Raw genomic sequence first — 27,857 nt, 5'->3', positions numbered from 1 at the left:
AATAGATTTCCAACCAGATTTCATAAACATAATAATAAGACCTTAAAAACCATGTTTTATAAAAATTTTTGTTGTTGTATCTGTGTATGTAGAAAATTGGTGCAGATTCATATAAATAAATTAAATCTTAGTAGTTGCGATTGTAATTATTTTTATCGTGAATTGTAAATAATATTCATATACATGTGAATTTTTATTTATTTTATTGAATTCATAAATATAAATGATAATACTTGAAGTAGACTAATCGGAGAGCAGGAACTGGACAGGATGAATGAAATGATGAGCTTGCTTATATACTGTATGTGGAGCCACTGAATCGTCAGGAGCCAAGTGGTGTAAACAGCCAAATGAATTTGACCAAAGCTGAAAATCTTTAAATTTAAAAGTCCTATATTAAATTAAAATTAAAGTTCTAACATCTAAACAGGAGCAAAAAAAAAGTGAACATTTATAATTAACATTCCTACCTTTATTCCGAAGACATTTACAGTTATCTTAATTTCTTTTTCCTTATTTTCCTTTTGTGTTCAGTGAAGTCTTCTCTTTTTAGCATCCAGCAGTAGTCACTCCTCATAGAGATTCATCCCATCTGCCTTGATAATATTGTTTCATCTGCAATATATCTTGATGGAACCTTTCTCCTTGTTCTTTGCTGATGTCACCCAAGTTTAAAGGAAAAAAGTCCAAATGAGAATGTAAAAAATAAATTTTTAGTGACATTCTGCAGCCTAAATTTTTGTACTCACAAAGAATTCATTTATAAGCTGATCATGATTTTCAGCTTTTTTGTTTTTTGTTTTGAGGAAAATCAGTAACAACATCTTTGAATGACGTCCATTCTGCTACTTCTTTAGGATTCAGTTTGCTGTCAAATATATTTTCATGAATTAATTTTCTTATTTGTGGCCCAATGAATATTCCTTTTTTTAATCTAGTTTCCCTTAATTGTGAAAAAACTTCAGCTAAATATTTAAAAACATCTCCATCTTTATCTGATGCTTTTATAAAATTCTTCATCAGACCTGGTTTTATTTTTAGAGGTGGTAAAGTAATTGCTTCGACAAGGGGAATAATGACAACATTTTCCTTTCCTGGGATTAACTGATTTCTTTTCAGCCAATCTTTAACTGCATAGTGTTTATCTGTAGCCCAACTATCCCACAAACAAAAGAAACACATATGTTTTGTAAAGCCACTCTGGAGACCAAGAAAAAGCCCAATCACTTTCAGATCAGCAATGATTCACCATGAGTGTTCATCATAATTAACTTTTTAAATTTTTGACATACTTTCATATGTTTCTTTCATTCCTACAGCATGTGCTACCAGTATAGAAGAAAACTTATTCGAGTTATGCAACAACACTGCCTTAAAGCTTCTTTTTGATGAGTCTTTAAATAAACGCCAATCATGAATAACATATTTAATGTCCAGTTCAACCATCTCTTCTCAAGTATTTCAGTAAATTTTCATTTCGATTTTTATATACTGAAATTTTAGTATCCTTGTTTAATAAATGCCATTCTTTAAGACGTGAACCTGGAGTTCTCCATCTTGTTTTGACAAATACAAGTCACAAATTAGGTTACTCAGTTCTACTTGTGATGAGATGAGGTTCAGTATTTGATTCTTCTGTAATTTAATTAACATCTACTGAAGTTGTGGATTCATCGGTTGAGCCTTCTGGGGAATCAGAAATTTGGAGCAATTGGAATTGGTAAATCAACACCATGAAGAACTGGTCTCATAGCTGAATAAACATTTGGGTATGCAATACTGATTTATTTTTTGAATTGAAACCAGTAACATTTTTTAAGCAAAATAGCAATCATCATAATGAATAGAAGGCTCTCGCCAAATCATAGGCACTCCAAACACCAAATGCTTGTTTTTTTCTTTTAATCACTGGGTTAGTTTAATGTAGCAATATATATCTGCTACATGTGGAGCCCAGGATTTATCTTGGTCTCCCATGGGACAGTCAAAATAATGTTTGTAAGCAGTTTTCAGCACATTTGATAGTGGTTTTCGTTGACTTTTCATGGTTAATTTTCCGCAAATGTAACAAAATATATTTGGAGAATTTTTACAAGCTCAATTTTTATTCATATAAAATTCAAAATGTTTTAATGAATGAAAGTAAACTGAAATACTTAGTTCATTATAAAAATAATTAAGTTTTAATTTATAAATACTTAATTACTTAAAATACTTCATAAAACTGTCTTGCGATGGAGAACCAATAAAATACAGCACAAAATACACACACAACTTAACAAATCTTGATGTTCAATAAAATAATATCAAAAGTTGTTTTGTCATAAAAATCTTTAAAAAAATTTATGGCATCACTTATGAAACGATCTTTATAATATGTGTATGATAAAACCACTACCACAACTAAAGAACACAGCCAGTCATACCAAGAGCTGAACTCATACTGAAGAAGATTTCATCACGTTGAATTACTCATTACTTGACTCACTGACATGTCTATACATGTCTGGCTTGACATGATGGAACAAATAGATTTAAGAGGTTCTAATTTAAGAACGTGATGGGTTGTTTCAGAATACACATTCAGATTTAACTTATAAAATAGTATATAAAGGGTCCGCCACGGGAAACGGACGTTTTACAAATTAATGACACTCCACTATTTTAAGGTTAAAAAATAATTTATTGGCAGAAATAAGTTTCTGAGAATATGCAATTTGACTTACCTTGTACGAAAAATAATATCGTTAAAATGGTGTCCATTTTTACGCTGACAAATGTGGAGACGCTCTCTGAAGGTAGCCTCCACTCTCTCCAATAGTTGACGATTGATCTGAGCGATGTTCTGCTCTATCGCTTGTCGAAGTTCGGCCAATGTATGAGGTTTGGTTTCATACACATATTTAAAGTGAGACTTTAAATACTCCCACAAGAAAAAATCACACATCGAAAGGTCTGGTGAGCGAGGGGGCCAATGCAGATCACCGAATCTGGAGATAACGCGATTAGGGAACATTTGTCTAACAGCAGCCAACGACACTCGGGCAGTATGGGCCGTAGCTCCATCCTGTTGAAAATAAACATCTGGCAGATTGATTCGTCGTCATCTCAGCTCAGTTTTCAAGAATGTTTTCACCATATTTACGTAACGATCAGCTGTTACGGTTACAGTGTTCCCGTTTTCCTCAAAAAAGCAGGGCCCCACGATACCAAATTTCCCGATGCCGCACCACACCGTCACATTGGGGCTGTGTAATGATAATTCATGAAAAGTGCGTGGATTTTCACAGGCCCAGTATCGGAAGTTTTGACAATTCACAGTTTTGACGATTAATGAGCCTCATCGCTCATTATCAAAATCGCATTGGGCTCATCTTCCAAAATTTGGAGCATCGCTTCAGCAAAAGCTGCACGTTGTGGGTAGTCGCCCTCTGTTAACTTGTGCACAACTGATATTTTATAAGGGTGAAAACCTAAATCTCGGTGTAGAATTCGCCGCACTGAACTATTGGATATTTGTAGTGCTGCAGAATGCCTACAAACTGAACATCTTGGACTAGTTAAAACAGCCTGTCTTACACTTTCCACGTTCTCCGGAGTTCGAACTGTGCGACGTGGTCCCGGTGGCTGCCTTTTCATTAGACTACCTCCACTACGAAGGGCATTAACCCATCACAAAATGGTGTTTCGGCTCAGTATATCTCCATGCCAAGGAAAGTTAAACCTTCGACGAAAGAGACGTTGAACTTCCATAACTGATTCGCCGCTCCGCACAAAACTGTCATACACAAAAACGCGATGCTCTACATTCCAAAGAGGCATGATGGCAACTAAACAATGAATAAGCATAAACTGCAAGGTCAGACGAGTGACACGCCGGCCTTGGCTCCCTTCTCCAACTCCTACCAGATGCGTAATACCAACTTAAAAAACGTCCGTTTCCCGTGGCGGACCCTTTAGAAAACATACTTCCTTTTCAGTTCCAAATTTTACATTGACCAGTATAATAATAACACACAAGAAGACTTTCTTACTAAAATAACTATGTATACATGACATTCAACAACAGACCATTATCATTTATTTAATCAAAGATAGTACTAAGAAAATAGCAACTACTACAAACAATGAAAACTTAGAAAGAAAACAACAGCTTACTTGAAGTGTGTATATTAATTTAATTTAAAATTTTACAAAAAAAAGTACAAAATTAATACTTACTGTAACACTATTTATATTTTTAATGTAATCAGTTAATTTAGAAACTACTGGTTTATTCTGACTTTTTAAACAGAATTCAATAACATCTTGCCTTTCACGTATAACAGATATTTCTTGAGTAGGCTGACTTAAAAGAACTCTGTAAAAAAATTACTCGAACAGAATAAAAATCAAGATTAATAATTAAACATGGGTAAGTAACGTACAGGGTAGATCAGAAAAAATTAGACAATTTAAAACTTTAAGATTAATTTAATTGCAAATGAAATACTAATTAGATACCAATGTAAAGAACAAGGACAAGCATTCATTTTTCAACTTAGTGACCACCATTAGCGATAAGGCACATCTCTTCATGTTGTCTGATGTTGTCCATGACTTTCCTCAGCCGATCCAAAGGAATTTATGAATTTTTGCTCAGATGAATGCTTCAGTTCCTGTATAGTATGAGATTGGTTCTCTTTCAAATGACCCCATAGGTGCATGCTGATAAATCAGACAGCAGGGAGGCCATGCAACATCTCCAAAACGAGAAATGACATGTTAGGAAAACATTTCTCAGATAACTGCCATGGAATTTCGTCCTGTGTGGGTGATGACGCCATCCTGTTGGAACCACACCAAGCGTATGTCAATACAACGCGACAAAAATTTGTTACGAAGAAGCATTTGCAACAGTACCACTATTGACCTGATGTGACTATAACAGACTGACCATTAGCATTCACAAAAACGTGTGGCCCAATTACTCCACATGCACTAATATCACACCACACTATAACTTTTTCACTGTGCAGTGGCTTCTCAAGCAACATGCATGGGTTCTCTACAGCCCAATAACTGAAGTTCTGCTTGTTAATGTATCCATTTAGATGAAAATGTGTTTCATCAGACACTAGCAGGTGATCCAATAATTGCAGCATTTCTTCAATTAGTTGCAGCGAGTGCTTAAGTCATTCCAGTGATTCAAATCACGTAGATGGAGTTGTTGTACTACTTGCATTTTATAGGAATGGAACATTAAATCCTAATAAAATACATCCAATGGTTCTATGGGTTAAAAGTAAGGTGGTTGAATGGTGACAAGTGAACATTGAGACACTGAAATGTTCTGCCATTCTTTGTTCATTTTCCAGGGTTTGCATAGTTTGAGGGCAACCTGGCAATTTCTTGTTGACAATGTATGCATTAGACCTGAATTGTCTGACTCAATTCAATATTGGTTGAAATGTGGGAACATTCCAAAACCCTCTATTCCTTCTAATGTCAAAATCCATTCCATCTAATTGTTTCTGATCCATCCAGTATTAATAAATAGAAATAAAATAAAATGTTATTATTTAAAAAGTCATATGGCATGCACTGATTTTACGTCAAACTCAAAACTATTTTGTTACAATTCATGATTCCAGTCCAATTTTGGTATTCTTAAAAAACAAGATTAGTAAAACAAAAGAAAAGAATTTCACTGTTGATACATGAAGACTAGACAACATAAAAATAATACTAGTCTTTTGTCAGAAAAAGACAATTCAATACACAGAAGGTAAAATTAGTAATCTTTTTAACAACTAAACAAATAATTGCTGGCAACCAAATAACCATGTTATGATGTATAATAATGTAAAGTAACAAAATAATTTGACAACTTTATAAATATTCTTTTTATTGCTCAGCAGTAATAAATTTCAAATTATATTCCTCAGCAATTAATATATGTTACTCTGTTGTATAGAAGGTATTAAAGATTAACTCTATGGCCTATAGATCTTAAGGTTGAACAAACAGATCTAACAGTCAAATTATTTTCATTTTAGAGTTTTATATTATAAAGTGTAAAATATTTTTCTTTTAATCCTTAACTAATCATTTATTGTTACTTTTTTTTCTTAATGCAAGCCCACTTGAAGCTAGAGGGTTTTCTTCATGTATCCTTTAGGGGAAGCACCCTGAATATGTGATTGACTTGACATCTGGGAATGCCAAAGGGTGAACTACAATAAATCTTCTTATGAAGCTCATGGCAACATGTGGGTAGCACTGATTATGGAGTTAACTCCTTGCATCAGGCATGCTAAGGCTGAACTAGATGCTGAGGCTGAACTAAACTGATTTGCAAATGGGAATGCCTGCTGTTGAACAGAATAGCCTATATAAGTGAAAGAAGTCTTGGCCTTATGCCATCATAGACCAAAGTTTCCATATTATAAAAGTGGATGGACCCAGATTCGAATGACTGTTATACATTCAGCTGCTGTCACATGTAGTGAATCAACTGGAACCAGATTAGCGAACTGTATTAGGATTGGCTATTCCTGTAAATCTCAAATAAGGTCTAGCCCAAACAAAGATTTGTTGCAATTAACATAGAATGCCAAATATGAAAATGACAGATTTACACATCTCTTAGGTGATGAGACAGAATTTGGTAACAAGCTGCTCCACATTAACTTCGAAGTCCTTCTTACAAAAATTTCTAAAAGATTTAATAGAGAAAATATTTTCATTACTGAAAATCATACATACCAAACAATAGCAACAGATAGAATTGTTCAATCATTATACAAAAAAATAATTACACATAAAGTAGAAAATAATCTTGTGATGTAATACAAGATATAAATATATGTAAATAACTCACTACTTTAATAGACACTTTATACTAAATGTCTGTCAATTTTATACATGACTGAAAAAGTAAATAATTTTGTTAACAACAAACCTCAAACGTTTAGATCCAAGAAATGAGGAGCAACGATTGAACAAAGTGAGAATACTTAAGCCTTCTCCAACTTGTTCTTTCCATTTATAAGGAGAAGGATGAAGAGTTGGTGTAAAAATCTGCAATGCTTTTAATGATTCATTGTCTATCCAGACAAGATTATTTCTGAAACAAGAAGAAAAATAAATTAATGGTAAAGCCACTCATCAAATTCTCAGGGGAAAATAAATATTAGTCTGCCCATATATGTGTGATTCTTTATGTTTCAATTTTTAAAACTGATCACTAATAATAAATCCATTCATCAGGAGGAATTATGTAAAATAATCTATTTGTTTATGTTTTTGTCATGTTCATTTTGAGGACAATGACAAAAAATATTATTATTTCATGAATGAATATTAAATTTCAAGAAAATGAAGCATCTACTTGTCTAAGCAATAATTGTAAATTATATCTTTGCAATTAATACCAACCAGAAATATGAAGTTAAATTATGTGTTTCACACTGTATGAATGAATTTGTTCACACTGTATGTATGAACTGCTTTCAGTATAAATTAGATGGCTCTATAATCTATAAATCTATTGTCAAAATGTAACAATTACATAAGTTGGGCTATGCTGAGACAATGATCATAATGATGAGACTTAGAATAATTTAGAAGAATAGTAAAACTGCCGTAGTTAACATGGCATTCATGTTAATTTATAAAACACAAATACTAAAAGAGATAAAATAACAGAAGCTGGTATCTAAAGAAATGTCTTATATCATGTAGTTACTTCCAAGTAGAAAGATGTAAAACAGAATCCTCAAATAATTTAACATATTACTGAATAAGATAATCACTCAACAGTATACATACATCTGTGAAGTCTGTCTCCAGACTTCATTATAAACAACAGAATGAGAAGTAAGTTAAACCATGTTTTTTTTTTAACTAGCAATATGCTCCAAGTTGCCATTTTCACAAATAAATTAACAATTAATTATTTAATAAAACTAACAGTCCTTAATGACAAAACAAAACCAAATTAATGACCATAAATATTTTTCACTTGCATAAAGAATGCTTTGTCAAGAAAGTGCAAAATATACTCATTGAGACTAAATTTAGTTTTGATCATAATTAAAAAATAATAACTTTGTGCAATCTTTGCTTTACAGTCAGCATAGAAGACTAACTAGTTTTTTTGCAACTGACTAGAAATAAACCATTTTTTTTCTTAATATTTGTATGCAAACAATAAATCTCATAAAAATACTATAGAATTTTTTTTTAGAGATCATCATAGTAGCACTTTAAAACAGATTTTTAGACCAATTGCAATTCAAAAGTTTGATTCATCAAAACTTGAGATAATAACTCCCAAATAATAGTAGTATCTGAATGTTAATCTGAAACCAAAATGGCAAAATATAAAAATTAACTCAAGAATAATCTTCATTACAATTTAAACTCAGCCCCACAGCATCAAAAAAATATCACCAACATCTGATTAGTGATAATTCTAACCAATAAATACCAGTAACTATTTTTTGTCACTGTCACAATAATAATGAAAATATGATATCATGAAGAGTATTAAAGAACTTAAATACAAACTTGTTACAGTTAACCATAAGTTGTTAGTAAATAAATATATATTTTATAATTACAGTGATAATGTTCGGATTGCAAGAACAGGATTAACAAAAGACTGAAGATTAATTTGAGCAAGTGACTTTCCAAGAAATGTAAGTAAACCACCAAAAGCAGCAGTTAGTGACTCAGCATCAGATGTCAGATTCAGCTGAGAAAGGATGTAATTCTGGCGATCAAATTCAGATGCTTGTTCAGGCTCTCCAGCTAATTTCAATGCTAATATCATTCTTTTTGCTGTATTCACATCTAACAAAAAGTTTACATAACTTGTTACAATAATTTTTAATGTAATAATAATAATAACAATAATAATAATAATGTTTATTTTTAAATACAAGAAAGAATATAAAACAAACAACAAAGATTTTTTACAGATAATTGAAAACATTTCTAATTTTTTCAATATATTTTTAAATTAAAATATTTTTAAAACAGTAATTTTTTTCATGTAAATAACTAAGGTAGAATCATTCAAATATCTGTCGATATAGAATTATGACTAAACAGAACGATTTTCTGCCACCGAGTGATCACAGGGAAATTTTTTTCTGGGCAAAACACGCTTCTGCATTATCATCGCCTGGACACAATGTATTTGTTGCCATAAACAGAGATATATCACATTATATATCTCAATTCATTTAAGCAAATACTCATTCTTGGTGAAAAAAATTAATAAGACATTCTACAGAAACAGACACCAACACATTTTGCCAGAGTGCCAGATATTTTGCAAATTTTTTAATCAATTTTTTGATATATTTTATTAAACTAATTAATTGCAGCATGTGGCATAAATTACAAGAAGCATGTCCCAACATACAGTTGAAATATTCAATTCGTTTGGTACTTCATCCTCCCTATACCATCACCACTCACTCATCATAAATTATTTAAAATATGTACATATTCTTCAATGTACAATCAACCAATCCAACCAACACAGTTTTAAAATATTATTATAATATTTGTATCTAAAAAAATAAATAAGTTAAAGTTTTATATCAACTAAAATTTTGATTTAATCTTACTTTTAGTTGTAAAATATGTCTAATACACTATTTTGGTAACAATCATACCATTTCGAAGCAAAAAATAAGCATTGCTTCAAATATTTTCTTATTTGAAATTCTTATTTGGTTTAAAAATTTACATGATTATTTGAAATATCATAAAACAGATTTGTGTTAAGAATAGTGCTACATCTTCCAATAGTATGACATTTATTCTCAGTTCAATGAAATCATAAGAATTACTTAGGACCTATTAAATAAATTTGCCATTGAATAATTTGCCATCAAAATAGTTTTGAAGAGTATATATTACACAAAATTTAGTAATATTGACAGTATAAATATAGAAATTTTGTTTAATGATTAAACAGAAAACAAACTGAAACTGGGGGGCATAATGTCAAATTGCCTTATTTTTTAAATAAGGCTACACAAAAAAAAAACATGTAATGAATTATCAAAGCCAATTTCAGTCCAATACTATTTGTCATGAGAAATTACTGGTCACACAAAAGAAAACGTCAACAAAATTTTATACATAGATTCGGTTACCACAATTTTGCAACACAAACAGTGGAAATGTCATGTTGATGTATAATTTTGATTTTTTGTAAATTAAATTTGAGTTTTTGTAAACTAAAGTGAGTTTTTTTTATGAGTTCCACTTACAATGAATATTTTACAATTGTGTACACTAAATGAAATCATAACATGAAGATACACAGAAACTGTATCAAGATTATTCTTGATAATACAAAGCAAAAATAATTATTATTAGTGCCATCCTGTTAAATAAGACAACATTAAAAAAATTTTCATTAAAACATATAAAGAATGTTCTTCTAAAATATAACTTGAAGAAAAACTGATTGGTGTCAAAGGAGAATGGAATAGGGTTTGACTACTTTTCTTGAGTTGTTTCATAAGATGGATGACAATAATTAAGTTTTGAACAAACAACAAAAAATAATTGAGCAACAAAATGAAATTAATTATATAATTAAAGTCTGCATGCTGAAAATTTAATCTTGAAGAAAGAAGTCGCAGATCTGCAGGTAAAAAACTTGAAAACTGTAAACAGTACTCTAGAGCAAACACAATTGAGATATTTGGTATTCCTGAGAAACCGGGTGAGAACATCTTACAAACAGTAACTGAGGTGGGAAAGGCTTTATATATGAACATCAAGGAAGATGCAATAGATATATGCCACCGGCTCAAAAAACAAAAGAATCAATCTTCATCAGGTATTATCGCTCAATTTATTAGGAGGCTCGACAAAGAAAACGTGTTTAACGTGTTTGGGCTGGAGATGGATAATCCAATATATGTATTAATCAATCATTATCGCAAGTGCATCAAATTTTATTCACTAAGTGTAGAAAGATAAGACAAAAAAGGTATAAATATTTATAGGTGAATAGGTCAGAAAACATTAAGATGAAAAAAAGAGAAGGTTCTGGTAATACCTAGTGAAAGTGATTTGAGAAAAATTTGCTGTTAATTTTTATGTTGTTAGATGTATTAATGACGTTTTAAAGGTGAGGTTTTGAATAGTAGTTTAGAGTTATCTATTTGTAATACAGGTTTATATAGTGGAAGTTATTAATAATTTTAATCTTTCAGTATATTATCAGAAAGTTTGTGGATTACAAACTAAATTAGCCTTATTTATTGCTTCATTATACTCTACCATGATGATGTAATCATTTTGACAGATCTGGTTGAATTATAATTTTAATGATAGCAAACTATTTAATGACAGATATTGCATTTATCGTTATGATAGTAACCAAATGGTCATGGGTATGTCATGTAATGGTGAAATCTTGATTGCTTCTCTATCTAAATTCAAGGCCTCATTAATTCGTTCACTATTGACAATAAAGTTTGACATGTTACAATTATGTTTAGAAATGAAGATAAAAATATTAAACCTTGTAGCTGTTTATTTTCGTCCATCTGTTCTACTAAATCATTATGATGAATTTATGGGTATATTAGAAAATGATTTTCAATTGTTGAATGAAGGTAATATTGTATATGGAGATTTTAGCCTGACTGAAGTAGTAGATAACTATAATTTTTGTGCAATTTCTAATAAAAGTAAATGAATCAGTAATTTTATGCCATTTTTTTCAGTGAAATCTAATAATTTAATTAAGAATGTTCGTGGAAATACTTAAGATCTAATTCTTAGTAGTGTCTATTTGAAAATTGAACATGAATCTGCTCTATTGCTAATGGAGGATATTTTTCATCCAGCTATCACTTCCTGTGTGAAGTGTTCCTAATTTTCTATTTGGCATAAACCAATTATTCATAAATTTTATAAGGTATTATCTAGATTAGTTTAGATCTGGATTAGTCTGGATTTTAGTCAGTAGTGCGCAGGCACACATATGCACTTAATACCATCTTGCAGAACCTGTTAGTGAGTCCGACACTGTCTAGGCACCCATAAATTGAGTTTCTCCACCAATTAAAAAAAAAAAGTGGATGAGGCAGTTGATTACTTCTATGATCTGATTTATTGGGAGTTTGCTTTGAGTAAACTCATTGTAAAGAAAGTAACTTCATCCAAACATCCCTGTGGATTCATTAGAAATATTATTCAGAAAATCAAATTAAAGAATAAATTAAGAAGTAAGAAGAGAATTTCAATTTATTATTAAAATAATAATCTATTATTTATATAAGTTTAAAGAAATATAAGAGCTTGTGTTAAGTATGAAATAAAGATCATGTACCAATTGTATTAACTAATATGCAGAGGGAAATAGGAGTTAATATTAAGCTATTTTGGAATTATGTGAATAGTAAAAGAATAAAAGCAGTGCCAACAGGTAAACTAAGTGCGTGATGGTATTAAAATTGCTGACAAAAATATATCTCAAGCATTTGCTAATTTTTTGTTTCAGCTTATCATTGTTGAAACTTTGAGAATGATGAAATTGATGATGATGTAGGTTCTTTGGATGGTTGTTGCGATGTTGATACTCTTGAGGTGAAGTACATTACACACTTGAAGAAGTAAATAAAGCCTTATTTACTTCTTGATAGCCACCAAGCATCTCAAACCCAAAAGATCTTGTGGATCCGATAATATTCCACCTCACATAATTAAATGATGTGCAGGTATTCTTTGTCATCCTTTACACTATATGTTTAATCTGTCATTGAAATAAAGCAAATTTCCAACTACACAGAAACTAGTTACAATTACTCCCATACATAAACCAGGTGACATTAACGATATCTTGAATTATAAACCGATATCTATAATTAATTGTTCAGTACAGATATTTGAGTCTATCATTTATTGAAAAGTATTTGACCATGTAAACTATTGTATTTCAGATTCTCAACACGGCTTCTGATTGAACTATTCTTCAATAACTAATCTTGTCACATTTACATCTGTGATATACCTTATCATTTACCTTGACTACAAAAAGGTATTTTACAGTGTGGACCACTCAATATTATTAAAAAATGTATTATTTTGGGTTCCACATTAACTTTATAAAAGTTTTAGGTATTTACTTAAGATGACATAATAATTTTGTGTTATTTGGAGGCTGTAAATTAGATGTGTTTTGCAATAGTTCAGGAGTTCCCAAGGAAGTAACCTAGGCCCTCCTTAATTTTTATTATTAATCAACAACTTCCCTACCTGCCTCAGATATTCAAGATGTTTGATATATGTGTGGATGATATTAAAATTCATTGCTTCATCCTTTCTAACATGAAATGATCGCTGAATTGCTAGATGATTGCATTCTGCTCCAGTAAGATCTTGGTGTGATTTTTAAGTGCAATCATAAAAATGGTCTCAACTTAATTATTAAAAAATGTAAACTCATAATATTCACCAGGAAATTAAATTATCAGAACTACAATTACTCTATAAATTATAAAAATTTGGTAAAAATATTCGTGGTGAAAGATCTTGGAATATTACTGGAAATGATAATATTTTATGTTGATAATTTATTTTATGTAGTAAAACATTTATCTTGGAATATTACTACATTGACTTACTCATAACAGACTGACTAAATACAATAAATTACTTGGTTTTGTAATTAAGAGTACAAAACTGTTTACAGATATCCTCCCAATAATAAAATTATTTTACGTTTTTGTATGGAGCAGACTGGAATACTGATCAGTTATCTGGAATCCATTCCAGCAGACATATGTGGATTCAACTGAAATTTTGCAGAATAAATTTCTGAAATTCTTATATTACAAGAGATTTAAAAACGTTTGTCCTTTGGGCTATTACACTCAGAATCTGAAAGAAATATTTAACATCGAATCTTTAAAAATAAGGGAGAAATCACCTCAGTGGTATTTTTTACAAACTTATAAAAATCACTTGGTGGAGCTTCCAATGTTGCTGGAGCGTGTTTGTTTCTTTACACCTCCAAATAGACCTAAACCCAATATGTTGTTCATTATTCCAAGAACTAATATGGCCCATCATTCTATGTCTTACCTCTTGTTAAGGGTTTTGTCTCTTGTTAATAGATTAAATCAAGACTACTGATATGTTTAATGATAGTTTCTTTAGAATATTAGTTTATGTAAATAAATAGTTTATATAATGTAAAGTTATGTTATTGCTCACTAGTCATACCAAATGAATAATTGAAACCAGTATGTATTCTTAATTTGTTTAGTTTTATATAGTTTAGTTAGTGTAGTTAGTTGTAATAAATTTAGACTGAAAAATTTATTGAATGTCAATAAGGTTTATTATATGAAGCAATCTGTTAGGTTTTGTATTATTGTTAAATAAATAAATATAAAACAATACGTTATACCAGTAATATTTTTTTAATGATATATCTTATTTTAACCCCACAATCACAGTGCTATAAAAACTTACACTAATCACAACGCATAGTCTCTCAGACTACTCTTTGGGCAACTAATGTAAAAGTCAATAAATTGAGAATATTTGAAAATCAATCTATGTATTATATGATAGTAATTGATTACAAACTTAAAATATGTTCAAATTACAATTTTATTTTTTTACAATAATTTTACTGTTTGGTACAGTCAAAACATTGTATTGCTCGGTGTTCCACATAGATATGTTTTCTGCATTTTGTGCATAAAAAAGAGTCATCTTTCTTGATGAAGATCCTGGAATTTGTTCTACATTAACTTTGCCAGCAATTTCATCAATGTGACATTTTAACATTCTTGATAAATTGGGTAGATTTTGTCTCTCCTGGATGAATTGGCCCATCAGTTCAATGCTGATTTCTTTAGCAAAATCTCATCTTGATTTGGGTCTTCTTTCATTTTTAATTTCTTGGTGGACATATACATATACATAGGAATTAACCAAAACACTATTTATTCCATAAAATACACAAAGAAAAATCTTCTAGTTTTTCTAGAGCAGGATATTACACCTGACATCTCATCAAATGTATCAAACGCACTCTTTGTCCCATTATAAAATTCAACAATGTTGGGCTTTCTACTGCTATTAATCACCTCTTTTCATGAATTGTTGATAATAAATAACATTTGTTATTGTCTTTGATTCCGCTGGTGGCGGTTCCTGATTATGACTTTGTAATGACATGTGAGACTCCATGATGGGACCGGGTGGGAGTGCAGGGTTTGTCCCCCCGGCTCCGGCATGGACCAGAATGAGGTTACGTTCCCCTTGTTAGGTGATATGGTGACATAATTTGGTCAACTTATTGGGTGTAGGTCTGAATTTCTATGTTGCATAAAACATAATTTTGTTTGGAATGACTGTAGCACTGATTTGACAAAGAAATAACAAACTTTATACTAAAATTGAAAAACTATCAGACACGATAAGGAAGAGATGAATCATTTTACTCCCATTTATTTAGAATGAATAACAATAGACTGGCTAAACAATTGTTTGATTTCTTCCAAAGTAAAAAAACTTAAGGCAAATGGTTCACAAAGTCCAAGGAAACTTAACAAAACTGTAGAAATTATAAGAGAAAGAGAATATTAAAAGATTCCAAGAAGTACCAAATTGCAAGAATTACAGAAATGAACTTTCTAAAGAACGAAGGAAAGAGATATCAGAAAAAAATAAAGAAGAACTGGGCAGATAGAAAATCAGAAAAAAACAAGCACAAATAAATAAATGATCTAACAACATGTTCCAAGGTGAGCTATTCAGGGAAAAAACTAAATAATAGCAATTTTTTAATATAGTGTTTCAAAACTACCAGCAAGTGTCAATAACATATTGTTTCAATAAGAAAGAAGCAACAGATAAGATAATTTTGTCTTCAAAATTGCTTGCTTCCTAACCAATGGAATAAGCAAGAATTTTTGCAGTGAATATGTACAAGCAGCATATATGATTGGACATATCAACTCAGGAGTTGATAACTCTGAATAATTTACAACTGCCCATATACCATCACTAACCTGTGTGGCATAATGGTAGTTGTTGTTTCTCTTTGTGAAAGGTTCTTACTTTAGATCTCAGAGCATGCTTGACATACTTAATACTCTTATTAAGTTCATCTCTTATTCTCAATAAAGTGTGTCAGCATATAATTATTTGAAAAAAAAAAAAAAATTCATTAAAACATAATTTTTACATTGAGCAGCATCATCCTGAACAAAATGTTTATTTACCTTAAGAAAATGAACTCTCACAACTAATTATTCAAAAAATAATAAATAATCAAACCCATTCCTTGAATCATATTTTAGACTGGTGAATAATAGTTTCTACATGTTGGATATATTTTGTCGCTCACTTTTACCAAGTTATTGTATCAATTATCTGGAAGCACATGAGTTAAAAAGAAAAAGAAATTGGTTAGATTAACAGCTGTGGCATCATTACAGAAGAATCTGATCTAAAGCAGTTCATATATATCAACAAATAATAATCCTACTTGAACCAGAATGACAAATTAAACAAGCAGATCAATGAAATTCTCCTAGTCCATTTATGAAATATAAAACAGTATTATTCTGAAAGGTCCTTGGGCCTTCAGATTAGAGATAAACATATGATATTATACATTTATTTTACATTCAGTTTCATTGTAAACAGTGGTTAAAGAAGAAAAGAGCTAATCTGACACATCATAAATCAATATATCACTACACGTTTATAATATCTAAAATAGTAAGCTAGTCTGTAACTTTACTTGTACAGGTAATGGATATAAAGATCCTAGCATCAATTCCTAAATCATTTTATTAGTTTAATAATAAATCAGTTAATTTAATAATTTATTAGGTAACTTAATTCAAATAAATTCATTAAGTACTTATAAGTCACTGTTCAATTCATTTAAGTTTAAAAAAGGAGAATAATATTCCTCAAATAAAAAAAAATCATATTACATTACTAAACCCACACATGTAAATTTCAGTTTAAAAACAAAACATGTAAGTGAAAATAATATTTAAAAAAAATTAATAAAATATGATTAACTTTCTAAAATGTAAAATTTTGCTTCCAGGAGGTTATGAAGGCACAATTACACATATTTAAAATGTTCTTAATTTTTTTTTTTAATTTGATAAAAATCCATTATGCAGGCAATGATACTTACTAAAATTTGATGCAGGAAGAAGATGGTAATTATCAGAAGTGATATCATTAGTCACAGCAGTATTAGGTAGCGCTGTGGAATTATCAGATGAAGATTCTGGGTCTACTTCTCCAGCTATTAATGATCTAATGGTTTTAAGGAATACCTGTGACAATGATCTACAGGTGATAACTTTCCTAAGAACCAAATAATTTAAAAATAAATTGTATAAAACACACTACACATTTTTTTACAAATTTTGAAAGGAAATTTATTAAATTGAAACATATACAATACAAAAAAGTAAAAACTCAAAGAAAAATTAAAAATACAATACTTAATTTAGATTTGGTCCAGTACTAAAAGTTATTCATTAGTATAACATTTTCACATTCAAAAGTGTAAACAATATTAACTTCAAAACTTAATTACACTGGGAAGTTCTGTGACAGATTCCTTAACAATCCATTCAATGAAATTCTAAAAAACCTCTGCCACAAAAATTGATTTTCCTGCTACTTGATGTCTGCCATTTTGCCCACAATTTTATATTACAGTAACAGGTAAATTAATCCGAACACAGATGTTATTTAATAAAAAAAAGTAATTTTATTTTTAAAATTAGTAATTCTTAATCATTTCACTTATACGATTTGACATCAATTCAAAAAGTGTACTACACATTTTTTTGATCACTTAATCATGAAACCATATGGACATTATTACTTTAATGAGGTCCATTTTTGTGATACAATTCATTTTTGAGAGTCTTATGAGTATGCCTAAAGATTTTCAATTCGTTTAAATCTGAGAGTTGCCTGGCCATGGGAGCACTTTAATGTTTGTTCTTCGAAAATGTTTTCCACTGTTTTGGCAGTACGGCATGGAGCCAAATCTTGTTGGATGTGTTGCCTTGTGGGAATCTGATTTCAAGTTGTCACAACCCTTTCCTTCAGAATCTTAATACATCCATCACTTTTCAAAATAATACTTAATCTCTCAGAATTAATGAACAAGGTCCTTAAATATGAAACATTTTTTTTTGGGAAGTTTAACTGATAGCTGGATATGAGCCGGTGCTGTATTTTCATCTAATCCTTTTTGCCCTTAAACATAAAAATGCGACTCTTCAGAAAACATAACATTTTTCCAGTCTTCTTTGGTTCATAAGAGCCTTTTTTTGTACATTACTAACATTACAAGTTGCTTTTTACCTGGCCAACCAACTTTCCATCCAGCTGCAAGAAGTTGGTATCTAACAGTTGTCATGTATAAATCTGTTTCACTGGCTGCTATTCTCTATTTAAGTCCACAGCAGATAATTTTGAATCAATTTTGCTTTTTTTCACTAATAGCCAATCGTGTGCTGGGGTAGTTTTTCTTGTATGGCCCCATTTGCCTTTCCTTTGAGGTGAAAAGGAACCAGTTTATTTAAATTGTTTTAAAATAGCATTCAGCATTCACTGTCCCTAGTCACTACACTTACAAGCTATTCATTGTGTCATACTAGCATGCTCAGAAAGAGAAACAATTTTCAAACGCTTTCTTGGAGTTATGTCCATTATTATATATTCAAGACACAAAGTACAAAAAAATTCTGTAATAAAAAATGAAATTAACTTTACAAATCACTAATTATAAAATTAAAATTGCTAAATAACCAAGAACAATAACTTCACATTACACAGACAAAGAATGGGTGTGTTCAACCAGTGGAGCCACACCTTAGAAATAAACAAAAACATTTTCTGCGTTCAGATTAATTTGCATGTTACTGTATATCAGCATACTAATATCCACTAGGTTTATGTTATTTCTTGCATAACAAGTAAAGCGATTAACAATTTAGAATTACAAATGTTCACAAGCTTTACTGTTATTGGTGTTTTTTTTTCTTACACAAGAGCGGACCTCTTGGGTAAAATAGTGATATTTCTGCTTTACATTGTGTGGTTCTGGGTTTGAATCTAAGTAATAGCTGTTAGTTTTCACACAATAAAAAGTGCCTTTCTTAATATCACCAGTCACTGTAACTGGATCTAGTAGTTACTTGAGTAAATAAATAAATAATTATTGAAAAGCATTATATACCTTACTCATTTGTTATTGACAATTCATGAGAACAATTTATCTCCAAATGCTTACTCTTCAGAATTTTCAATTGTCATGGTTATTCTTCATGCTGCATTATTTCCCAAATATGACTTCATCAACTGGGAATTTACTAATAATGCCATTCACTTAAAAGTACACTCACTAGTGCAAGTTTTATGTAAATTAGGTTGGTTATAAATATAATATTGTTCTAAGATTTAAATTATTGTTAACAAAATGCCTAAGATACTGTAAATTAGAATTTTTTTGGTTATAGTAAAATTTACTTTATACTACACTTATTTACTTATTAAATTGTGTTTAGTTTTTTGAGAAATATTATGAAAACTTTTACTATACTATACCTCTGGGACCACCATAAGGTATTACTTCAGAGGATATGATGAATGACAACTTTTGTAGCATGTGAAAATGCCATACTTGACCGGGATTCAAACCCAGGATCTATGGATGAAAGGCCGAGACACTACCACTCTACTACACTATACCTTTTTTTATTTTTAAAAAAATGGAGGAACCCCATTTACAGGCGCCTAGACAGTGTCAGACTCGCTAACAGGTTCCACAAGATGGTATTAAGTGCTTATGTGTACCTGCACACTACCAACTAAACCTCCACTCCCTGGCTAACCACCCCTCCTGGAAACCACTGATGTGGGATTACTTCAGGAGGGGAGTATAACACCCACACACACAATCAGACTCCACTAACATATGTGAAACCCACACAATCAACAAAACACCCGAAGAAACAAGCAACAACCAAAAACATCACATGCGCATCATACAGACACAACTCTACTAAAAGCAAAGAAAACACCCACAACAATTACAAACAAAAATTACAATTACAAACAAAGAAGACACCGCCTGTGTCTTCTCTGGGGCCAGCGTAAGCCCAGCCCCAGCCATCCAATCTTTAATCACTTGGTAGGAGTCTTGTATCTTGTCAATGGCTTCCTGTCTAGTGACCACCTCCACCAGTAAAGTGATATCATCAGCATAGCCTACAAACATAAAATCTGGCTGGAGGTAACTCGAAAAACCTCTTTGTATGCCAAATTCCAAAGGATCGGTCCAAGAATCGACCCTTGTGGCACTCCTCTATGTAGGCTTCTATGACTGAACCCAGTACTCTTGTAGAGACCTCATTATGAGAAACGCAATTGCGTTTCTCATGTCTAAGGTAATAAGGACACACATTTCCCACCAGTTATACCTCATGGCCCTTCTCGCCGTCACAAAAAGTTTTCTCGCTGCAACTACAGTGTCCAAGGCAGACTCCTCTTTCGGAACCCATACTGACATTGAGAGAGCCCGCCTGCCTCTTCTACAGCCTCAGTTATTCTGTGCTGGAGGATATGCTCCAGCACCTTAACAAGCACATCTATCATAGCCAGCAGCCGGTATGAGGAGGGAAGCGCCAGATCCCTCCCTGGTTTAAGTCTGCTGAGCATCTCCTGCTCTCAAGAAAAAGCCCCTTCTGTAAAACAGGTATTGTATACATCAAGGAAGATTTCTGGCTCTGCTCGAACCACCATCTTTACCACCATATTCGGCAACAGGTCCAGGTCCGTTGCCTTCTTTGAAGGCATGCACATTGCTGCATCCATTAATTCACCTTGTGTGAAGTGGGGCAGATCATCACCCCTTTGATCCATGGCTAAACCTTGTCTACAAGGGAAGAGTCCGTCTATTATACCCCGGACTTCCCGGGCGTCCTAACAGGGGTTAGGACTCCGGGTCTCAGCATTCTTCTTACCAGGACACTATACGGCCTCTCCCATGGGTCTGATCAACTTCTGTAATTTACTTCTTCCAAGCAGTTCTCTTTGCTTCCCGAACACATTTGACTAAGTCCTTCTTGGTTTTCTTATATCGGGCCGCACATATGTCTCTCAGTGGAGAGAGGTGAGCCCTTGTCATCTGCCTTCTAATCTTAAGACACTCTCTTCTATTTTGTGCCACCTCATTTGTCTACCAACGTGTGGAAGGTTGCCCCTTTCTAATATATCTCCAAGGGAGACTTCCACACACCACTACAAGAGCGCTCACCAGGTAGTGTACTTTATCCTCTGCAGTAACAGCTTAGCAGACTCCACTTATATCCAGTGTCACTGCAAATGCACCAGTGTCAAGATCCCTTGAATATGGATGGTCCTTCGCCACTATATTCCTCTATTAGTGTAGTGATAATCGGCTGATGGTACTCCCTGAGAGACCCTCCTATACCCGCCAGTCAATAATGCATGAGCCAGTTCTGAACTGACAAATGTTTTGTCTATTATAAACCCAGTTGTGTCTCTCCTGAATGTAAAGGCGCCACCCTCATTCAAACAAACAAGTCCATTGCTGCTGCTGCTGCTATAAGTAGCCTCCCACATTTGTCCATCCTAACAGATCCCCAATCCGTAGACCACAAATTAAAATCACCTGCCAGAAATGCAGGGTGATGCATTGGTAGATCATCTACAATGGAGTCCAATATTTCCTCAGATCTCTCCACTGCTGTGTTGGGCGATATATAACATGAGTATAAATAAATACCTCTGATCTTTGCCCTAACAAAGCTCCTACCCAAATGCATATCTTGGGTAGGTGTACACTTACATAGCTAGATGGAAGAGCCTCAATCCCCAACAGCAGCCATTCAGGTCAGGAACAGGTAACATATGGGTCGGAGACCAGCGCAGCCTCTGCACCCATCTCCAAGTAGAACTCAGTCATCAAATCGCGGGCCAACACAACATGATTCATATTTATCTGTATTATCTTCATTTCCAAGTAGTGGTTTGGCCAGTCCTCCCCTCCTGGCTTTCTCTAGTTTTCTCCTTGTCTTGCCACCCTAAAGCACATAGTCAAACCCATTCAGTGTCCTTCCTACCACAGGTCAAGCACCTAGGTGCCTCTCTACAATCAATAGCTCTATATCCGTCAAGCCCTTGACCTGTCCTCACCTCAACAGCTGATAGCCATATGTCCCATCTCAAAGCATTTAAAACAACACAGAGGCTGCTCCATGATGTCAGTCCTACACAATATTAGACCAACCTCGACTCAACCCTTTTGCACGATTCAAGCAGCCAGAACCAATGGCAATCGATAGACTCCAACCCCAGTCTTGTCATACCCAGGTCTAAACATGATTCTCAGGCCATCAGGCAGATCCGGGCCGACTACCTCCCAGAGTTCCCTAACTACCTCCTCAGTCTCAATGTCAACCTCAAGATCTGGTATACGTTGGGCGGATGTTTTTTGACCTTGAATTCACCGTCCCCTCTTTTATTGCTGAGACAACTATTTGCTTAAAAGTCCCAGCATTCTTTTTATCTTCCTTTATTTTTATTTCCATACAATCGCTGAATTTTTGTATGGAAAGAATCTCCATACCGTCGAGCACCATGACTTCAATTCTCACAGTCTTCAAAAGATCTGCGTATGTTGCAGTGGTCTTAAAAATGAGTGTCTCCATCTTGTGGGTGGGCTCAATCAACAGCTCATTCCTCTAGGCTGAGGAAGATTTGCCACCAGGAACTGTCATGTAGTATTTCTGACTGGTCCTTCTCCCCTCACATTCTAATATTTTTCAGATATATCCGCAATCTCAGCTCCATAAATCTCTGCTTGAATGGAATTAAGGTTCCCACCATTATTTCTTTTAATTTTGCAAAACACTTCGACCAATGCTTGAGCAAGATCTTGACCATTGCTGGAATCCACATATGCAGATGTAACACATTCTTAATCGTCTGACATTACATTTCCTGATTTAAATCTCAAGGCATTCACCATCCACACAGCTTGTGGATGCCTCGTCACAAGGTTATCAATAAGTTTACTCTCTGTGATATGTTTAACATCTATTACTGCGACTATGTTCATCACACAGTCTCTCCTATTTGACAACACAGTGAATGTATTACAATAAGCACTCCTAAGCTAGCTTCTTTTGATAAAGTCTGTCATGTCCTTGTGTGTAACACCGTTGTCTACACCATCCATTATTGGGCACCCAGTGTCTACAACAGTTTGAGTGGCCACCTCCGTTGTTGGGGTCTTCTGCATGCAGCCAGTAGAGCTAGCTACTCTTCACAGATCCTTAACTACAACAGTGATATGCCTGTCCAAATCCTTTATTACTCTCTTCATGTTTTTATCGATATTCCTTCTAAGTTCCTTTGCTAGCCACTTCAATCTTCTGACTACTTCCTCTGTCTCGAGGGGTACCTCTTCCTCCTCTGTGGACTATCTCACCTGGACTGTCTCACCTTGAGCCTCCTGGCACCCTTCCTACCTTCTGTAATCGGTCTGGGTGGCAGGCCCTGTGCAGGCATATCAGCCGTGGATGTACCAGAGGTAATACAAATAGGTGCAATCTCCATATCTACCAATCTCGAGGTCATGGGCTCAATTACAGCCTCAGACTCCTTTCTCGGTGTTTCTTCCATGTCTTTACCTTGTAAACAAACCTATGTCCATAAACAAACCTGTGGCAAAAGCTAGTTGGGAGACCAACCAGCTGAGCAGCCAAGAGCATGAAGCCAACTGCGTGACAAACCGGCAGATGCAATTAGTCTAATCTCAAACACAGCTAATTCCCGCTGAACAGCCTAGCCTACAATGAAGTATGGTTGTTTACCAAATCTTTACATCTTTACAATCTTTAGAGTTACATAGCAGTGACATCACTTTTTTGTTACAACCGGTCTTATTGACTTATATCATAAAAATCATAAAAACCAAACAATCTGTAATCCAAAACTCAACAAAAAAAATAACGCAAGTCCACAAACTACTAAACCACAATATCCAATGTCTGAAACAAAAAAATAATCACCAGAAAAACCGTCCAAAACACACAATAACGCAGAGCGACTTATTAAAGGTCTTCACCACTTGAGTTCACCAACTTGACTTCTACTTCACTATACTATAATATACTATACCTTTTATAAATTTTCTGGGTATATATATATATAAATAAATTTCTTAAGATTGAACTAAGTTCTCAATTGAAAATTTTAATTAAAAAAATTGCTGAAATAATTTAGTATCATTGTAAGACTATTGAATATAATGCATACTTAAAGGTTTATACAAATTGTTGATCACAACAATAAATTTTACAACCAGTTATTCAGGTGAATTATTACTTTTTTATCATTTTAAAATATGACATATATTAATTGGACATATGTCCAATTCTGCATGTATAGTATTAACACTAGTTGAATACTCCCTAACTTTTTCAAATTTTTATTGTTTCAAGAAATTGGAAAGTTGTTAGATTAACTAAACAAAAAATCTGCTGTGTAAGCTCCACAATAACAAAAAAGCTGAGAACAAAGTTCTCAGTACTTTCCTGGTATTGGTTATCTATTCTTATATAATACAAGAATAATGATACATGAAAAAAGTTTAAAAAAATATAAAAAAACTGATATTTTTTTACTTTGATCAGCTCCTCTTTTTCCAATGTTGCCCCCAAAGTATATTTTTTAAGCCACTTAGGAAGACATAAAAAAAATTATGTTAAAAATATGCAATAAAAAAGATAGCTTTTTTATTTTTGGGAGAAGGGGAATTCGGGGACAATATATTTTTTTTAAATGGTAAGATAACGTGTATGCATGTACTAGTTTAATATAAAGTGGGGTTGGCTAAGTCTGCAAATAATAATAATTTTGAGAAAACTGACCCCAAAGAAACTATCTACCCCAATCCCCCATTTGGAGATACTGACTCCAAACTTTTACCAACCAAATTGTTCCATGTACATGAGTCTCTGTGCCAAATTTCATCAAAAACACTTATCCAATCAAAAGTTATTAAGCTTCAAACATGCCAACATCCATACATATATGTACATACCTATAAACATTACCCGCTCTTTTTTTTGTTTTTTGAGGTGCCTGGGTCATGAAACCCCTGGCATAGAGATAGAATGGAAAATTTTATCTGACTTTTATTACAACTACCTACATTCAGTACAGCAAAGTCACTTTTATACTAAATGAATACCAAACAGGCATTTACTACTTCAATTATGTAAAATTAAACTATATACAATTAAGTAATATAATACTGTCAATAAATTTAATAAAAATTATATTTTTTAAAGAAAAATTGTAGTTTACCATGGTTGAAGCTGAAGAAATAGTGTATGGAGTACTTTAAATTCTGGATTCACATCCACTACATCATTCAGTAAATGAACCTAAACACAGAATGCATTTTAAAGGTAAGCTGTTTGTATAAATAATTCTTCTTGGAAATGTATCAATTACAAAAATCAATATTACAATAATAATTTCAAAGCAAAAAAACTTTATGAGCACTGAAAGCTGTAGGACACAACAATCACCATAAAAATGAAAGCTGGACTGGTACGAGGTTGAATGATACAAGGGTGAATCAAATTTAAATGGTAATTTTGGTATTCTACGCAACAAGCAGTTCCAAGCTGGATGGCGAAACAAGGGGGGGTGTGTTAGAGAGAGGGAACCAGCTTGGTTAGCTCCTCCGCTCTGTTATGTTCTCAGTACAGCCATGAGTGAGCAAGAAGTTCTATCGTCTGTTGCACAACATATAATCGTAAAGTTTTTAACCAATGAAGGCGTTAAATCCACGGAAATTTTAATTTGTTTAAAGGTAGAGTTTGGGGATGCTATACTGTCCCAGAACCAAGTGTATACATGAGCCAAACAATTTAAGGGCGGGCAAGAAAGGGTAGAAAATGAAAGTCATGATTGACGCCTAAGATTAAGTCTCACAGCTCGTAACATCCATGCCGTTTGAGAGCTTGTCGAAGGTGATCACCAATTCACTATTGAAGAGATTGTGTCAGAAGTAGGTATCAGCTACGGGAGTGCTCAATTCACTCTCACTAACCATCTTGCCTTTAGAAAAATTAGTGCTTGATGGGTTCCGAAGTTCTTGACTGAAAATCAAAAATAAGTCAGGTTGGAGATCTGCAAGAGACTTCTGAGTCGATTTCAGTAAGAAGGGGATGATTTTTTGAGGCATACTGTCCCATTTAATGTGACATGAATCCATCATAAACTCCAGAGTCAAAAATAGTAAGTAAGAAGTGGTGAAAGAAGGATGAGGGCTGCCCAATGAAGGCCAAAACCAGTTTGCCAGCCAGAAAAGTTCTTGCAACAATTTATTTGGACTCAAGGAGCATTTTACTCATTGATTTTCTTCACAATCAATGAGTGGTGAATACAGCTTACTACTGCCAGCTGCTACAGTCAACAAATCGGCCTACCAAAACAAACGATGGGATATGCCTATCAGAGATATCATCCTTCTCCATGACAATGCCAGGCCACACACCACGATTTTGACAAGGGATAAATTGGAAAAAATACTGGGAAATCCTTGACCACTCTCCCTGCAGTCCAGATTTGTCCCCCTGTGACTATTTTTTGTTTGTGCCCTTGAAAGAATTTCTTAGAGGGAAACAATTCGAAAACAATGAAGACATCGAGTGAGTGCGCAAATGGTTGATGACTCATCCTTAAACTTTTTATGAACAAGGAATATTCAAGGTTCTAAGTCATTGGCAGAAGTATGTAGATCATGCAAGAAACTATATAGAAAAATGATGAAGGTATGAATGGAGCATATTATTAATCAGTAAATTTATTTAAAAAATTACCATTTATATTTTATTCACCCTAATAAAACTAATCATGCATAAGAGAAATATTAGTTTCCCCAGAAAACCGGTAATATGTGAAGGTATAGCAGCAAAACAATTCCACTTAATTAATATTATTAAAAAAGAATAAATAATTTATCATAATTAATACTAATTTATTTAAACTATGTTATTGCTTCATCCTGTTACATTCATTAAGAGTTGAATATTCTAAAAGAGATTTTTGAACAAACATTCAAAATTACCGCTGAAAAGGCCACTTATTATTTATGCATTTTCATTCAAATTACTAATACTGTAGTATATGGTATTTGGTTATAAGGAATATAAAAACGCATATTACTACTGCATTTGCTAATAGAACAATGAAACTAGATTTATAGCCTCATAATAGTGATACACTCTTGTTTAACTTTTTTATGATCAAACTTATTAATAATGTAAATACTGCTGTTTCTTAAAATAATAGATTCTATATTTTGTGGGGACTATAGCTGTATAAATAAATAATTAGATAAACATTATAATATTTTGTACTGTTCATACTGAATTTCACAACATTCTCATGTTTATATACAAACCTGTTTAGGTATGAACCAGGACACTGTTTGATGTACAAGTCAAGTTTGTGACATAAATCTAAACGTGCATATCAAACAAATGGAAAAGTATAAGCCATGATTAAATCCAAACTATTTTAGAATGAATAAGAAAAATATGATTTCCAGAAAATATAATATCCTGTCATTTACTTTTATCACAATATCTGTATTTGCACGAAAGATTTATATAAACTGATTTGCTGATGATGAGAAGACCGAAACAGATGCTTTGTAGATGGTGAAAGTAACGGTAACATCATACACCACATACACTATTTGTAGCAACATTACCCAT

At 32.8% G+C, this 27,857-nt stretch overlaps 1 protein-coding gene across 1 annotated transcript; it reads right to left on the bottom strand.

The window, feature by feature from the left end:
- Positions 1-243: 243 nt before the first annotated feature.
- Positions 244-27,857, bottom strand: LOC142321141 (mutS protein homolog 5-like). The gene is made up of 7 exons (XM_075359134.1): positions 27,834-27,857; positions 25,432-25,511; positions 17,201-17,376; positions 8,607-8,838; positions 6,944-7,108; positions 4,284-4,360; positions 244-374 (listed from the first exon to the last, which is right to left on the bottom strand). Exons 1-7 carry the CDS (start codon positions 27,855-27,857, stop codon positions 244-246), a joined length of 885 nt encoding a protein of 294 aa, XP_075215249.1.

The sequence above is a fragment of the Lycorma delicatula genome, chromosome 3 (assembly GCF_047948215.1).
Source record: "Lycorma delicatula isolate Av1 chromosome 3, ASM4794821v1, whole genome shotgun sequence".
NCBI lineage: Eukaryota > Metazoa > Arthropoda > Insecta > Hemiptera > Fulgoridae > Lycorma > Lycorma delicatula.
The sequence above is the reverse complement of the archived record's forward strand: the minus strand, read 5'-3'. Positions and strand labels throughout refer to the sequence as shown.

What these genes read in the sequence shown, in the direction of transcription:
- LOC142321141 (XM_075359134.1), bottom strand. Translation starts at nt 27,857, where the DNA reads ATGGGTAATGTTGCTACAAATAGT. An exon ending in GTAATGTTGCTACAAATAGT is followed by an intron (nt 25,512 to 27,833) that starts GTATGTGGTGTA and finishes TTCTGTGTTTAG; the next exon opens with GTTCATTTACTGAATGATGT. An exon ending in CTTGGATCTAAACGTTTGAG is followed by an intron (nt 4,361 to 6,943) that starts GTTTGTTGTTAA and finishes ATTTTTTTACAG; the next exon opens with AGTTCTTTTAAGTCAGCCTA.